We start from the raw sequence: 17579 nt of genomic DNA, 5'->3' as shown, positions 1-17579 counted from the left end.
TCAGGCTGCCATAACACAATACTGTAGACTGGGTGGCTTATCAACAACAGAAATTGATTTCTCACAGTTCTGGCAGATTTGGCCTCCAGTGAGAGCATGCTTCCTGGTTCACAGATGCCGTCTTCTCATCGTGTCCTCACATGGCAGAGGGGCCAGGAAGTTGTCCAGGGTCTCTTTTTATAAGGGCACTAATCCCGTTCATGAGGGCTCCACTCCATGATCTAATCGCCTCCCAAACGTCCCACTTCTAAGACCATCACCTCGTGGGTTCGGATTTCAGGGTAAGAATTTGGGGGGGGGGCACAAACATTCAGACCATCACAATTATAGTAATACATTACTTGAATCAGCAGTAAATAATATTTATACAGTCATAATAATGCAATATTGACTGTGATTTAACCCAAAATTTTGCATTGGGATGAAAAGGTAGGGGAAACAGCAGAGGAGTGCATAAATTACCTAAATCTTCCATTAACTAAAATATGATAGTCAAAATTTTGGAATGCAAAATTGTTAAATCAAGATATAGTTGAATAAGCATATTATTTAAAAAATATTGGTTAAGTCTGGGAAACAACTCAACACACCAAGTAGTTAAGTAAGAGGATTATAAAAAACATATGGGAGTTCGTGGAGCCAGTTACATTTTGACAGATCTGGCAACAGTGAAGTGTACTCTGTCTTCCTCACGGAGCCCTAAGAGTCATGACAGCCTTCCTGGATCTTCAAACTCCCAGCTCCAGAACATACAGATTCTCAAGAGAGCACTGTGAGGACCCTGGTGACAGGTCACTGCCTTCAGGACACACCATGGGGCACAATCACCAAGTTAACTCTGTTCAAAGAAGAGCAAGATGCTGGGGTATTTACTGAAGGAGATTTCCCAACTGGGCTGAACCAGTCAGTCCTAGTATGCATCCTTCATCCCGTCACCAGCAAGATGGAGATGCAACAGCAAGTGATATCCACATGGATTCTGGAGTAAGATACACTCCTTATGCTATTCCACCATATCATCAGAGAGGTACTTTTCATAAACAAGACAAAACCCTGGCTAACATGGAGAGAGAGCAAAAACCTCTAGAGAGAAGCATGGAGGGACACAGGCTGGATGGGACCTCAGGGAGTTGGTTCAAGATCACAGTTCCATTTGGCATAAAATATGATGAGAAGTGGCTGCTAGATTTGATTCAGAGCCAATGCAGTGTCCTTTTCACTCCATTCAAGTTTCACTATGAGAAAATGCAGGCCCACTTCTTCGTGGAGAATGCCACCATCGCCTTTGCACTGAAGAATGTCAGTGGCAACATTTGGGACCAGGATAATGAAAGGATATCAATATTTGTCAGTCCCTCTGATGTGCCCCACTTTGTGCACAAGGAACCGAAGTCAGAAAAGGTGCAGCAAGTAAAGCTGACCATGAAGAAACATGATGACTCCCAGGAAACTCTTGACATTCAGAAACTCCAATTTGACCCAGACTTCATGAGACATCCTGAAATGGCAGCAACTCCTAGCAAGTACATGGCTGCCTCCCTGGGCGTTCATGAAGAGAACGTGACTAAGCTTGTACCTCTCAACCTGAGCAACAGCAAACCCTACCAGCTGCCCGACACTGTGCCAAAGGCCCCCAACATCAACAGCCTGAATCTGTCCAAAACGGAGGTGGAATCTGCAGGGGAGATGGACAAGGAGAAAGGACTGGAGCCACAGCAGATGCGTGCAGGCCGAAACGCCCCGTGTACCACCTTGCCAGATAAATCCAGCAACATAAACTCCATCATGGAATTGTTCCCCAAGTTAATACGCCTGGATGGCCAGGAGTCACCCAGACCAACTCTTGGTGGTACTGAAGCCCACAAGAAGTTGCCAACCAGCAAGGGAAGTGTCCTTGGATCTGAAACACTAAAGAATCTGGTCCTGCAATTCCTGCAACAGTATTACTTGATCTATGACTATGGAGACCGCCAGAGTCTCCTGGATGCTTACCATGAGAAGGCCTGCTTCTCCCTGACCATTCCCTTCAACCCCGAGGACCCAGCTTCGAGCAGCTTATGCGAGTACTTCAAGGAAAGCAGGAATCTGAAAATGCTCAAGGACCCCTACCTGCAGAGACAGCTGCTGAAGCACACAAAACGTGACATCGTGGACTCCCTCAGCGTGTTGCCCAAAACTCAGCATGACCTCAGCTCCTTCCTGGTGGACGTGTGGTTCCAGGCGGAAAGGATGCTCTGCTTTTCTGTCAGTGGGGTGTTCAAGAAAGTAGAGGGAAAGTCTCAGGGATGTGTATGTGCCTTCGCTCGGATCTTCATTACTGTCCCTACCAGCAATTCCAGTCTGTGCATCATAAATGATGAGCTGTTCATTTGGGACACTGGCCCCCAAGGGATCTGGAGCGCCTTCTCCATCCCAATGATCACGCCCTATTCCCGTTCTGTGGCTGCACTCTCCCAGGAGCAGCAGAAAATGGTTCAGGCTTTCTCTGCGCAATTTGGGATGAACCTCGAGTGGTCTCAGAAGTGCCTTCATGACAACCAATGGGACTACATCAGAGCTGCTGAGGTCCTCGGTCTGCCCAAGGTGACACCTGGGCCAGGACAAGGGCAAGACCCCAGAGGAGGCCCAGCCTGGGACCAGCACAAATTGACTCAAGATCCTGAAAACAATGCCCTGAGAAGAAACCCTTTTATGTCATCATTTTCATTCTCATCATTTTGCTTCCATTTTTGTTCTAGTGTGAGCATTTTACTGTGACTGAATCGGGAGGTCTTGTTGGAGGTAAAAAGTCAAAGCCTGCCTCAGAGGGTCAGTTTTTCTGTGTATTTGTCCCCACCAGGATCCCAGTTTCTTTTAACAATAAAGTGATGCTGTCTGTTTAAAAAATATATATATATATTGGTTAAATAGAAAAAATGGATGTAGAGGAAAGGGTGGGACAGAAACTGCTAATTTTGTAAAACACAAATTTGATTTAAAATCTATGTGCATGAATTACCTCAGAAGTTAAAATTCATTTTTAAAACACATTTAAAAAGTAAGGCAAATTGTTGATTTTGCTGAGGTGAGTTCTGCTTCTTGGCTCTGAAGCTTACCCCAACCGGCCAGGCCACCACCAGTGTGCTACAAAATCCTGACCCTTAATGAGCTGAACCAGCAGGCAGAAGTGGAGGAGCACATCAGCATTTCTGGGCTTGTTTTGCCCTCTTGTTAAACAGAACCGAGTTCTGAGTTCTTTTAATTAAGCTCGAATTGGGAATGAAGCAAGGGGAGGGATTGGGAGAAGAGATGAAAACCCCATTCCTTGTTGCAGCATGTCTTGTCATCTGTTACTGCTCAGGAGGCAAGGATCAGCCCTACTGGGCTACCACAGGGGAAATTACCACATGTAAATAACGAAACTCGGGATTACCGAAGGTTCTTGAATGCTCAAAGTGATTAGTGTTCAACTTAATCCTCAGGGATTAGTATTTATGCCAAGTCAATAATTGAAAGGATATTCTGTAAATGACTCATTTAGTCATAGTACACATGTATGGTTTTACAAATAATCACTACAATTTATGGTGATTAGAGTATTAAGTTCAATTTCCACTCACGTTTGCAAGCAGCTGTTTCTCTCAGTGTCCCTCCGGTTTAATACACCAGGATTGACAATGGGTCATATGTTGCATCTGGGAATGCTGTCCTGTCATTTTATCCAAGAGAGACTTACCCTTGCACTGGTCTTGCAAACGCATCCCTTGAACGGAGCAGCAGTAATTTGGCTCAGGGACTCTCCCTGCAGTCCCAGAAATCTTTCACTGGGGCCTGACTTTTACACTTGTTCACAGGATATTTCCTGATTCCTAAATCGAGGAAACACTTTTGAAATGACTGTGAAGAATTTATGTTAATATTGTTGTAACTGTGAAAGGATTTAGAATCTTTTATAAAAGGAGGAACCAACTAATCCACATTAATTCTAGTTTCCCACCAACGTTTTGGTACATCCTCATCAATGCCTGAAGTATGTGTAACAGAGGAAATGAATTAGCCCCAGTGGAGAATGGGGAAGTAACATTAACAAACGGAGAGATTATAGGTATTTAGCACTGGATCTGTGTTTACACGATAAGGAAACTGGGGCCGGGCTTACGACAGGATCAGAGTGAGGTGGTGTCCAGCTGGGACCCAAACTGGTTTGTCCCCCAGGTCTTTGCCATTCCCTCACTTGGGCAGCTGGAATTCTCCTGTTTTCAGGCTCCAAAGCAAAATTCATTTGTTGACTGCAGCTCCTTCCCTGCACCTGAGTGCAATTTTATGAAGGCTGATGTAAGGTAAAGCAGAAATGTACTCGTTAGTGAGCGCACTCATCTTGGAATTACAAATAATAAAAACTGGAGATGGTCATGTCAATGAATAGTCTGTGTTCCTGTGACTATGGCTCTTTCCTTTTTCACTTCCTTTTTCTTTACAAATACACACATATAAAAACCACTAAAAAATGGATATTCACCAGGGAAAAATTAAAAGGAGCATATCCATGTGTTCTCAAAAATCAGCTTGAGGAGGGCAGTCTTGTGAGATGAAATGTCATGTTTTAGTGGATAATAAAATGGCCCATTTCTAACAGACAACAGAATAGAGAATTTGGAACCAAGGTGGTAGAGAAAATCATTTAAGTTACAAATATTTAATACTTCCAGGTCCCATTTAGCCTCTTTAAAGTATAAAATAAGACATTTTTTTCTCCTGCATAACCAAAGCATTGTCTCTGAGTGGGGGCAAATCCAATTATGTTTTATTCTGATGAACCTTCCTATCCATGGAACAGTCTGCCTGAATACTTTGCATTTCGGACTAACCACCTCCACATTCGTCATTGTGACAGGTTGTTATTTACGGGGAATGGCAGGTTGTTCAGATCCTAAATGAAGCTCTAAGGAATGAAGCTCTAAGGAACAATTATAGCAACAATGCTTAGACATTTCAGGCAGCAAAATTGGCTCAGGTACTAGCTTGTCTAGGCAAGCAAAAAACAAATGCATATTTTCTATATTTTTTGATTTATAGACCTACCCACAGAGTGTGTGATTTGTGTTGATTTTAACACAAAGTCACTGAAATTTTAGGGGTATGCAGTTTTAACTGCAAGAGTTGGCATGGCTAATACCGGAAAAAGTAGATTCATCTTATGCCTCCTAAGTGTGAGAAAAAGCTAAGCTAGCTTTAAAACTAAGGTATCTCTCTGCAGTACTTTTTCTGGTCTTTCGTCATGTCTCTAAGTGATTGGGAAGTGTCATCTGCTGGCAAGACCTGAACAGGATCTCAGAAGGAAACTTCTCCTTTATACACTTAAGTGAGTGAGTAAGCAAAGTTAAAGGCCTCGTAAAGACAGGCTCTGCTGGTTCCCAGTTTCAGTGTCTGGTCTCTTAGGCATCAGGGTGCCTTTGTCTACACACATTTTCTGCCCACATGTGTGCTCTGTTGATGGGTCTGCTCACAACTCTATAAACTGAGTGTCTCAAGGGCAGGCAGAGATGGGGATTTGTTCCTCAGAGATTAACGAATTTGCCTCCATATTTTTCCCCCTCAAAAGAGACAATACAACTTCCTGAAGCTTTTCCTTGTGTGCTTCAGGTCAAAATCCTTACTGGGGTGCAGAGGGATTTGTGATTCACATATATGCGGCTGGTCATTACTGTAGAAGTACTCTGAAAAGCTGCCAGTCGCAATTTGTCCTCTTTTGATAGTGAAAGACTGATTCATTATGCCGAGTTCTTGTGTCTTCTCTCCTTCTTTGACATCCCTCCTCAAATACTAGATTCTTTGCTACACTATTTAAAGACTGTGGTAATCACAGAAGGTCAATTAAAAAGACAAAAATACGCTTGATTATCTAAAACCACTTATCTTTGCAGGCTTACATCAGGATCAGTTACATTATATATGCTATAATGCCTAAAAGTGAATTTTATGTCAAACAATTCAGAAATATAAAAGAAAAAAAGTAATAATCTCTCCATCATCACCCACCCTTCCTGGGATAAATACTGTTAAGAGTTTCCTTCTTCACTGTTTTCCATATTCCTATGTGTGTCGTGGTACATTTTTCTTTGTTTTGTTTAAAATTTTTTTTTGAAAAAACAGTACTATATCTGTTTTTCAGTGTTCTATTTTCAGGTAGCAATAGGTCATAGACATCCATCCAGAACAATATGTATATAGATCTAATGCATTCTTCTGAAAAAACTACATAGTTTACCATAATTAATTTAATTGTTTCCCTACTGATAGATATTTTTGTTGCTTAGGGTATTTTTTTAATTAAAAAATTTTTGGCCATTATACATGGTGTTTCAAGTACCTTCTTAGTACCCATGTCTTTACATATAACTGCTCTTAATCCTGTAGATTCCTCAAAGTAGAAATGCTTTGTCCAAGGGTATAAATTTACTTTTAACAGAAGCTTGCTTGTTTTGTTACATTGATTACTTTGGAATAAATGTAACAAAACAAGTCCAAGATCTCTACACAAAAAACTACAACATACTGGAGAGAGAAATTAGAAAAGACATAAATAAAGGGAGAAAATTCCAATGTTTACGAATTGGAAAATTCAATATTATTAAGATGTCAAGTCTCTCCAGCTTGGGTCTATAAATTCCAAGGCAATTCCAATCAAAATCCCAATAGGGTTTTTTTGGGGGGTAGAAATTAACAAGCTAATATGAAAATGTATATGGAAATTGCTAAAATAATTTCTTTAAAAAACAGGACCAAAATTACTGGTTTCAAGACTTGTTTTAAAGCTACAATTTTATATAGCTTCATGGAAAAGAATAGTGAATCCACAAATAGACTCATGTATATATGGTCAATTGATCTCAACAAAGGTACTAAGGCAATTCAATGAGGAAAAGGAAGTCTTTTCAATGAGTAGTGCTGGAATGCAACTGTGCTGTGTTAGCTGGAAAAAAAAAATGAACCTTGATCCTTGCCTTACACCAAACATAGTAATTACTCAAAATTGATCACAAATCTAAATGTAAAAGCTAAACAAAGTAATTTCTAGAAGAAATAGAAGGAAGGTCTTTGTTACCTTCGGGTGGACAAATATTTTTTTGAATAGAACTCAGAAGCATAAAACATGAAATAATAAAACATTGATAAATTGGAGTGTATCAAAATTAAAAGCTTTTTCCCTTTGAAAAATATCATTAGGAAAATAAAAAGTCAGACCACATAATGGAAAAAAATATTCACAGCACAAATGTCAGACAAAAAACTGTAACAAGAGTATACAAAAGCCTTACATCTCAATATAAGAAGAGAACACAATTTTAAAATGGGAAAAAAGGTTTTTAAAGACATTTCACAAAAGAAATTATATGGAAGTCCAATAAACATGTGACAAGATGCTCAAAATGATTAGCCATCAGGGAAATGCAAATTAAAGCAAAAATAAGATACCACCACATGCCTATTAGAATGGTTAAAATTAAAAAGATTGACCATACCAAGTGTTGCCAATGATGTGGAGCAACTGGAACCCTCACACACTGCTGGGAAGAACATAAAATTGTACAGCCACTTTGGAAAAGTTTGTCAGTTTCTTAAAAAGTTAAACATATACCTATTATCAAACTCTGCTATTCCACTTTTGAGTATTTACCCAAAAGAAATGAAAACACGTGTTTACGTAAAGACTTGTACACAAATGTTCATAGAAGCTTTATTAATAAGAACCCCAAATTGGAAACAATCCCAAATATCCATCAATGGGATAAACAAAATTGTTAAATAGACAATGGAATCCTGCTCAAAAATAATAAAGGAAAAAAACTATTAATACATATAGCAACTCAGGTGAATAACAAAATAATACTGAGTAAAATATTCGGCCAAAAAGAGACTACTTCCTGTAGGATTAACTTTTAGAAAATGCAAAATAATATAGTTATACAAAGCAGACCAGTGGTTGTCTGGAGATGGGGGATGAGGAGGAAAGGATTAGCAACAGGCACAAGGAAATTGGGGATTGAGGAAACTTGATTGTAGTAGTTTCACAGGTGTTTACATCTTGTCAAAACTGTTCAAATTGTACACTTTAAATATGTACAGTTTGTATGTAATTCATACCTTAACTCTTGAGCATTTTCTAAGAACTTTAAAATCATCTTGTCTAGTTCAAAATAAATCCAATCCCAACTCCGTTGTATTTTTGGTTGAAATTATATTAAACAAACAAATAATCTATACACACATATACCTACATAAAAATCATGAATTGTTTTCTCATTTAGGGAAATGTTAAATACAAGTATTGTTTTATATTATTCTCTAAGACTCTAAAATTTTCTACAGCCCTTCCTATTCCCTGTTAAATGTTTTCCTTAGTATTGTACAATTTTATTGGTATTGTCAGTAAGATTTAAAATAATCTCATTTCTACTTCTGATTATTATAAAGAAAAGCTACTGATTTAAATATAAATCAGATATAGCTACTTTATCAAATTCTCTTACTAATTCCAATAGTATTTAAATAGAGTCTTGTGGACTTTTTATATAATTTTATATCCTGCAAACAAAGGAAATCCTGATTTCCAGCATTTACATTCATTATTTTAATTTTTGGGGTCTTTTTTCATTTATCTTGGATGATAATAGAAAGTGCATATCTGCTTTGTTTCAGATCTTAATTATTTCAGATGTAATTAAAATGACACTAGTCATTTTCACTGTTTAATATGCTGTTGGTTTTGGTGAATGCTCTTTATCAAGTTTGGGCAATTCCATTTTAATCCTTTTATTTTATTTGTGAATAGTTTCAGATATCTTTGGGCCGTTATTGATATAACTGTGATTCCTCTCCTTTAAGTTGTTTAGATAATGACTACATTACATAAGGAATTACATAATGAATGAAAATGTTGCATTCCTGTTATAAATCTCACTTCTTGGTGTGTCAATCTTTTAATATTTTGAAGGATTCATATGGACAGATTTACATTCTAATTGTAGAACTGTATCATACCTTTTAAGGGATACATAGTATTACACTGTGTAGCTCTGCTTGTATTTAGTTTTTTTTTCCTTCTTTTACTCAATGCTATGATAAACATAATTGTGGAGTAGTATACCTCTCAATTCCTAGTTTCACTTTTACTTTGTATGCTTCCTTCATAGGGATGGGAATAGTAGAAAAGAGAAAGTTTGTATATTTGAAACTTCTTGATTTTATGTTCACATTTCCCTTCTTATAGAAAGGCAGGTAATTTTTTAGGCCTCCACTTAATCTGAACACATTTTGAGCTGCCTTTTCACAGTTTCTGAAAGGTCTACTTATGCATTTTCTTAATCTTAGCCTTACCTCTGTGCTTTTATCTTTTGTGAATATTAGGGATATGGCAAATTTTATCTTTCTCTGACTCTTCTTCTTAGCTTTTACAGTCTAGATGGGTTAGGAGGTAGAAAATTTACAATCACTATACCCTTTCTATTTACTTGATAAGTGTAGGTAGTTCTCAAATTTCTTTTCTTTACTTATTTTTATTGATACATAATAAATATACATATTTTCAGGGTACTTGTGATAATTTAATACATTCATATAATTTGTAAAGATTAAATCAGTATAATTGGGATATCCATTACCTTAAATTTTTGTCTTTTCTTTATGCTAGAAACATTTGAATTATTCTCTTCTAGCTATTTTGAAATATGCAATGGATTACTGTCAACTAGTTACCCCCTGGATATATCAAACACTAGGTCTTATTTCTTCTATTGGGTTGTATATTTTTACACACTAATCAACCTCTCTTCTTCCCCCCTTCCCCCTCCCCTTTGGTAACCACTAATCTCTCTCTCTTCATGAGAGCCACATTTTTAGCTTCCACATGTGAAAGAGAACATGCGATATTTGTCCTATGTGTGGCTTAATTTCACTTAACATAATGACTTCTAGTTCCATCTATGTTGCTGCAAATGACAGAATTTCATTCTTTTTTATGGCTGAATAATATTCCATTGTGTATATACCTGATTTTCTTTATCCATTCATATACTGATAGGCATTTAGGTTGATTCTATATTTTGGCTATTGTGAATAGAGCTGCAATAAACATAGGAAAGCAGATATCTCTTTGATATATCAATTTCCTTTCTTTTGGATATATACTCAGCAGTGGGATTGCTGGGTTATATAGTAGTTCTCTTTTTAGTTTTTTTGAGGAACTTCCATGCTGATCTCCATAGTGGTTGTACTAATTTACATTCCCACCAACAGTGTGCAAGGGTTCCCCTTTCTCCATGCCCTCCCCAGTGTCTGTTACTCCCTTTTTGATAAAACCCATTTTAACTGGGGTAAGATGATATCTCATTGTAGTTTCAATTTGCATTTCTCTGATGATTAGTGATGTTGAGCATTTTTTCATACACATATTGGCCATTTGTATGTCTTCTTTTCAGACATGTCTATTCATTCAGATCTTTTGCCCATTTTTGAATTGATTTGGGGTATTTTTGCTATTGAATTGTCTGACATTCTTATGTATTCTGGTTATTAATCTTTTTTTTTTTTTTTTTTTTGAGACAGAGTCTCACTCTCTTGTCTGGGCTAGAGTGTCATGGCATCAGTCTAGCTCACAGCAACCTCAAACTCCTGGGCTCAAGTGATCCTCCTGCCTCAATCTCCTGGGTAGCTGGGACTATCAGCATGTGCCACCATGCCTGGTTAATTTTTTCTATTTTTAGTTATCCAGCTAATTTCTTTCTATAGGTTATTAATCTTTATCGGATGAATAGTTTGCAAATATTTTCTCCCATTCTATGGGCTGTCACTTCACTGTGTTGTTTCCTTTGCTGTGCAGAAGCTTTTTAGCTTGATGTGATCCCATTCATCTATTTTTGCTTTGGTTGCCTGTGCAACTGGGAATACAAGTGACGCCACCATTCCTGGCTAATTTTTTCAGTTTTGGTACAGATGGGGTCTCACTATGTTGCTCAGGCTGGTTTTAAACTCCTGGCCTCAAGTGATCCTCTCATCTTGGCCTCCCAAAGTGCTGGGATAAGCTACCACATAGGCATATGCTATCACACCTGGCCTTTGTCTCTTTTTATAGTCTTTTATTTGTAGTCTATTTTATCTAAATATAGCTACTCCTGCTTTTCTTTGTTTCCCAGTTGCATGAAACATCTTTTTTCCATACCTTCACTTTCAGTCTACGTGTGTCTTTATAAGTGAAGTGGGTTTCTTTTTCTTTTTCTTTTTTTTTTTGAGACAGAGTCTCACTTTGTTGCCCAGGTTAGAGTGAGTGCCGTGGCGTCAGCCTAGCTCACAGCAACCTCAAACTCCCGGCTCAAGTGATCCTCCTGCCTCAGCCTCCCCAGTAGCTGGGACTACAGGCATGCGCCACCATGCCCGGCTAATTTTTTGTATATATATTTTTTAGTTGGTCAATTAATTTCTTTCTATTTTTGGTAGAGACGGGGTCTTGCTCAGGTTGGTTTGGAACTCCTGGCCTCGAGCAATCCACCCGCCTTGGCCTCCCAGAGTGCTAGGATTACAGGCGTGAGCCACCACGCCCGGCCAGTGAAGTGGGTTTCTTATAAGAAGCATATAGTTGGGACTTGGTTCTGTATCCATTCACCCACTGTATGCCTTTTTATTAAAGAATTGAGTCCATTTACATTCAATGTTATTATTGAGAAGGACTTACTATTGGCAGTTTGTTGCTTATTTTCTGGTTGTTCTGTAATTCCTCTCTTCTTTCCCTTCTTTCTGTGTTCCTTTGTGGTTAAGTGATTTTCTCTGGTAGAATGTTTTAATTTGTTGTTTTTTTATTTTGAATGAATCTATTATAGATTTTTGCATTGTTGTTACCATGAGGTTTACAAAAAACATCTTATAGATATAACAGGTCATTTAAAAAAGATGACAACTTATCTTGGATCACAGACAGAATAGAAAAACAAAGAAAGAATGAAAAAAGAACTTCTACACTTTATCCTCCCTTACATTTTGACTTTGTGTAGCCTCAATTTACATATCTTTCTATTGCCTATACCTAACAGGCTGCTGTAGCTATTATTGTTTTTGATACATTTTTCTTTTGGCCTTCATACTAGAGTTATAAGTGGATTGCACACCACAATTACAATATTAGAGTATTCTGAGTTTGTCTGTGTATTTAATTTTAGCAGTGGGTAGAACTCCCTTAGCATTTCTTATAAAATATGTCTAGTGGAGGTGAATTTTCTAGGGGGTCATGCCCAGGGGTCCTGTGGAATGAACCTTCTACAGTGTGGTGCTGCTGAAACACTCTGATATGATGTCTCCCTTGGCCCAGTTACACAGCAGAGTTTCCAGGGCTGGGCATGGTAGTCCTGTTTCCCTCAGTCTCTGGCTGATCTCAGGTATATTTTCCGCTTCCAGCGGGTTGAGGCAGGGACAGGTCTCTTGCCAGGGAACCCAAGATGGTAAAGAAGCTGGTTGTTGACTTCAATCTCACTTTTTCCAATGTAGAAACTGTGAGGTGGGAGAAGTTTTCCACACATTTGGTGCTGGGCAGAATGGAGGGAGGGCATCACCGATATGGAGGTCCGATTCTCCTACTGTGTGCTTGGAGTTTTTTCAATTCCCTATGTCCCCAGGAACTGTCTCCTCCCCATACCTGAGTTTTGGGATATTGCTGGTGATAATCTCAGCACTATGTGTGTGTGTATTTGTGTGTGTGTGTGTGTTTTGGGGGGTGGGGTGGAGAAGAAGCCAGCTTTCTTCTACATGACATTTTGGAACCAGAAGACTTGATAATTCTCAAATTTGTTTGTGTAACAGAATCACTTGGGGAATTAGAAAAAACAAGTTAAATCCCTGGGTCCTACTCTGTCATTCTGAAGCAGAATGTCCCCAGAATGTGTACTTTCTCCCATCAAATTTTGGGAGCAAATTTCTTTCATCAAATCCATGGGAGTGGATTTAGAATCCCCTCCTATCAGATCTGTCCCTACCTGCTGGGATCCAGGTTGAGGCCAGTAGTGGCAAGGGAAGTTCTGGCCCTTGTAGGATGGAGGCAAAAGCTCTCATTGTTGTATCCATGGCAAAAGGCCTGGTTCCTGGTCCACATAGCTGTCCTATGGAATGCCACTTGCCAATGAAACATGGTCATCCTGTTGTCTAAGGTTTTCTCCCCTCCTGCTTTTTATTTTTAATGCACAGAAAACAATAAAAAAGGAAAGAATTTTTAAAAGGGAAAAGTCAGTCACTACAATGCTAACATCTGAAGAGATTAGCCACTTCATTTTTCTGTTTTCTCTCATAGTATTTGTTATTGAATCAAAAGTGTAGTTTATTATGTCTCAAATAAGAAGCAATACAATTAATAAAAGTATACACCTAAAGACATAGTTTTGCCATCTTAACAGTAGCTTGTTTATGCCAGCAGGGAAGAAGCCTGGAGATCGAGTGGCGATGAAATCGTCAAAAGGCATTTATCACAGCTTGTTTAGACTTGAATATTTTTCCTTGCAAGAAATGATCCAAAGCCTGGAAGAAGTGGCAGTCCCTTGGTGCAAGGTTTGGTGAATACTGTGCATGACAGAGAGTTTCCAAGTCTAGCTGCTGTAGTTTGAGCAGCATTGTTTGTGCAACATGTGGTCGAGCATTGTCTTGCAGGATAATTAATTGGCTTGTATCTGGTGACCAATCTTGGCCACTTAATCACAAGCATCCTCATAATATGTCCTTTTGGTTGCAGTAGACATCTGCTGTAATCGACTGACCAGGTCTCATGAAGCTGTAGTAGATAACACCAGTGCTGGACCACCAAACAGACATCATTAGTAGTTTTTGATGAATATTCGGTTTTGAACTGTGTTTCAGCACTTCATCTTTATTCAACCATTGTGCCGAATGCTTGTAATTGTCAAAAAGAATCCATTTTTCATCACACGTACAGTGTAGAAATGGTCTGTCTTTATGTTATGACAGCAAATAAAGGCAAGCTTCAAGATTATTTCTCTTCTGATGCTCATTAACCCATGTATCCAGCTTCTTTCCCTTGCCAATTACTTCAAATGCTCCAATATTGTTGGAAAAGTAACATCAAACCTTGCTGCTAATTCATGCATTGGTTGAGATGGATTTGCTTCCACTATAGCTTTCAGCTCATCATTATCTATCCACCTTGATCTCAGGTCACCCATGAGGCTCATTTTCAAGATTGAAATCACCAGAATGGAACTTCTCAACCATCAACGTACTGTGCATTCCTTAGCCACATCCTTCCCAAACACTTCATTGATATTTTGAGCTGTCTGTGCTGCATTGGTTCCACGATGGAACTCATATTTGAAAATAACATGAAGTTTTGACTTATCCATGGTTTCACAAAAATTGCTCTAAAACAAAATTTGAAAGATAATCACAAGCCAAAATTAGTGTTTGAAAGACTGAGGAAGTACCTTCACAACAAAAATAAAACAAGAAGTGTCAAAGTGAAACATCAGAGATACAAACTGTCAAACTCAGTACTGAAGGCAATCGGACATTTCATACTTAATAATCTAATAGACTTGTTCCATTCAATGACATTATTATTTCATTTCCATGAAGAGACAAAGTAGACCATTTTGAATGGGCTTAGGAACCTCGCTCTCTTCCCTTTTAGTAAGTAAATAAGAAAGTATCAATATATTCCAAGTTCTAAACTAATTAATAATGAGATTTCTGTAGGCTCTAAGACTTAAAAGACCTGGGTTTGAACTGGCGTCCATCATTTACTAGCTGGGCAAATTTTCAAACCCCTCTGAGCTTCAGTTTATCTCTAAAGCAAGGATAACATTTAAGAAATGACTGAAACATATTAATAAAATACACTTAATAAGTCTTAGTTCTCTTTTCTTTCAATTAAATTCTTTATAATGATGTCTCTAGGTTTGTTAAACATTTTTTTCCCTTAAGTCAATTTTTGTTTTCTTATAGTGGACTTTCCACCATGCTTCCTTTCTAATGGGCACTGTCTGATATTGAGTATTTAAATTATTTCAATCTGATTTATAACTAAGGTGTTCTAACTTAAAACATGTTTTGAGAAGTTTCAATTTATTTTTCCAAGCCACATTAATTATAAATAGAGGAAAATCTTCAAGTATGTGTACACCATATTGGTCATATTTTTATATTAATGAAAATGCAAGTCACTTGTGCATTCTGGTGAGAGGCCAGGTTTTCCCACTTCCCTTCTATCATGGAGACTGGGGACAACGGAAGTGGTGGAGGCTATGGCCTACTTTTCTTCCCTAAGGAGTGTAGTGGCGGCTGCCCTTGTCCCCTGTATCCCTCCATCCTTCACTTGCAACTGAACTCTCATCTCTTAGTTAGGCATGTGGCTGCCCATTATAAAGAGGTTTCCCAGCCTCCCTGCAGCTAGAAGTGGCCATGTGACTAAGGTCTGGTCAAAGATGTGAGTGTAAGTGATGTGCACCTTCACTGCTCTTACTTTCCTTTTGGATGGGATGCACATAAGTAGAATTATCATATTACTTTAGACTTTTTATATGAGAAAGAAAGAACTACTACCTCATTTAAGCCATTATTTTGGGCAGCAGCCAGCCTTATGTTGTAATGCATATAGGGAGACAGTGGATGTGGTCTGAAGCACTAAGATTAAAGGGATTTTCTGATGGGGTGAAAAAGAAAGTATTAATAAAAGGAGAAGAAATGTTCAGCTCAGCTCAAGGAAATCTGCACCACTTCTTCAATCCCTCTATATATACAACTTGGAACTATGAATGGAGAGACACAATTATATAGTCAGACATGAATTTTACTGAGAATATACTAATAGTATAATGGCCCCAAAGTATAGAAATAGATGTGTTTTATAAGTATATAATTCATTGATTTCTTATGCAGATTAGATAAGAGATATGCCTACAATCCTTAAAGAAATAACATGTTAAAATATCCTTATGGTATATGCAGAAGGAGTAAGTGTGGTACCAATTTTTGAAGTAATATGTCTATCACATTTCAGGTGGACATTTAGTTAAGGACCTTTGTAGAAAACTGCTTAAAAGTCAAAAGGGTTCTATAGTGTGTGATAAAGGAACATTACTATTTATTCTGCAACCATAAAAGAAGTTGCACCCATTTTCAGATTTCTTCAGCTTCTAATTTGAATTTAGTAAATGAGTTAATCAAACATTAATGTAGTCATTCCTGTAATAACTAAAGAGGTATCCACAAATAGAAACAAGCAATAAGTCTGAAAAGTAATTGCATTTTGTAAATTGTTTTTGCTTTTCAGACGATAAATATCTAGCATTTACTCAGTAATTTCTGGAGCTTTCAAAGCAATGATCCTCCTGCTATGTGGAATCTGTAAGATATTACTGACCATTAAATTACAGGATAAGGAATGCATTTCATGACTTGAAAATTTAAAAGCACTATAAAACTCAGATAAATAACCATTCATTTCTCAAAAAAGCTTCACTGCAAAGTGGCCTTCTGTATTTTGGAAGATCCAAGTTACGCATAACACAGAAGACACTGACTCCAAGTCTGCCTAAAATAAATGATATGGAGGACAGGTCATTTATTAATAAATAGAAGCTTGGTTCTGGTGAGAGTGCATGGTAAGGGCTGTGAGAAACTCTTAGGGCAGTGGCTGGTCATGGATGGAAAAGGAGCATAGGGCCTGGTGGGAAACATTACATGATATGCTGACAACATAATCATATTTATTTCTATGTGCACCACTATAGCTGGAAGGACCACTGGTAGCATCTATATGAGATACTGTATCGAATACTTTTATTATTAAGACTGTTTTCCCTGCTACTGAAAATATTGTTTTGCATGTTGTGGTGTAATAATCAACCTAGTCTTTCCTAGGATTTGGAGCAAGCAGAAAGCAGCTGTAATCTACAAAAGCCCAAAAAATTCAGAAAACTTAAAATTCCTTGCAAAGGAATTAAAACTATTTAAATGTGGGCGGGGCAAGGCTCAAAAAGTAGAGTATATACTATAGGATTTCATTTATGTAAAATTCTACAAAATGCAAACTATATTGTTAGAAAGCAGATCAGCTGTTGTCTAAGGCTTGGGGTGGAGGGAGGGCACAAATGAAAAGGGACAGGAGGACACTTTTGGGGGTAGTAGACATGTTCAGTATATTGATTGCTGGGGTGGTTTTCATAAGTGTCAAAACTCAGTTAAGAAGCACACTTTAAATGGATGTACTTTATTGTGTATAAATTATACCCTAATTGTAAAATAATAAAACAAAACAAAAAACAGAAATAAAAATATTTAAAAAAAGGAAAAACTCAGGTTAAGTTTCACTTTCCTGTGGAGTAGCGAAGTCACCTTTCCAGACCAAGCCTCAGAATGCTATTATTTGTGTTTTCATTTTTGGCCCATGTCTTTTTAGGTGAAGGTGGTGGAAGAAGGTACCCCATCTGCCAAATAAGGGAACGTGAATGCTAAAGCACCTGAGAATTTGGTAAGCATTTAAAATAATAGTAGCTCAAATAGTTTAGAGCATAGACTTGAGTTTAAAAGACACATGGAGGTCTCAATGTTGG

General features: G+C 37.9%; 1 protein-coding gene across 1 annotated transcript; it reads left to right on the top strand.

The window, feature by feature from the left end:
- The first annotated feature begins 708 nt into the window (after positions 1-708).
- Positions 709-17464, top strand: LOC105863587 (nuclear RNA export factor 3-like). Its single transcript, XM_076003569.1, is given in 3 exon segments — positions 709-1572; positions 1669-2583; positions 17426-17464. Coding segments are annotated over 3 exon segments (1818 nt in total).
- Positions 17465-17579: the final 115 nt, after the last annotated feature.

The sequence above is a fragment of the Microcebus murinus genome, chromosome 5 (genome assembly GCF_040939455.1).
Source record: "Microcebus murinus isolate Inina chromosome 5, M.murinus_Inina_mat1.0, whole genome shotgun sequence".
Lineage (NCBI taxonomy): Eukaryota > Metazoa > Chordata > Mammalia > Primates > Cheirogaleidae > Microcebus > Microcebus murinus.
This window is presented reverse-complemented; position numbering and strand designations above follow the sequence as displayed.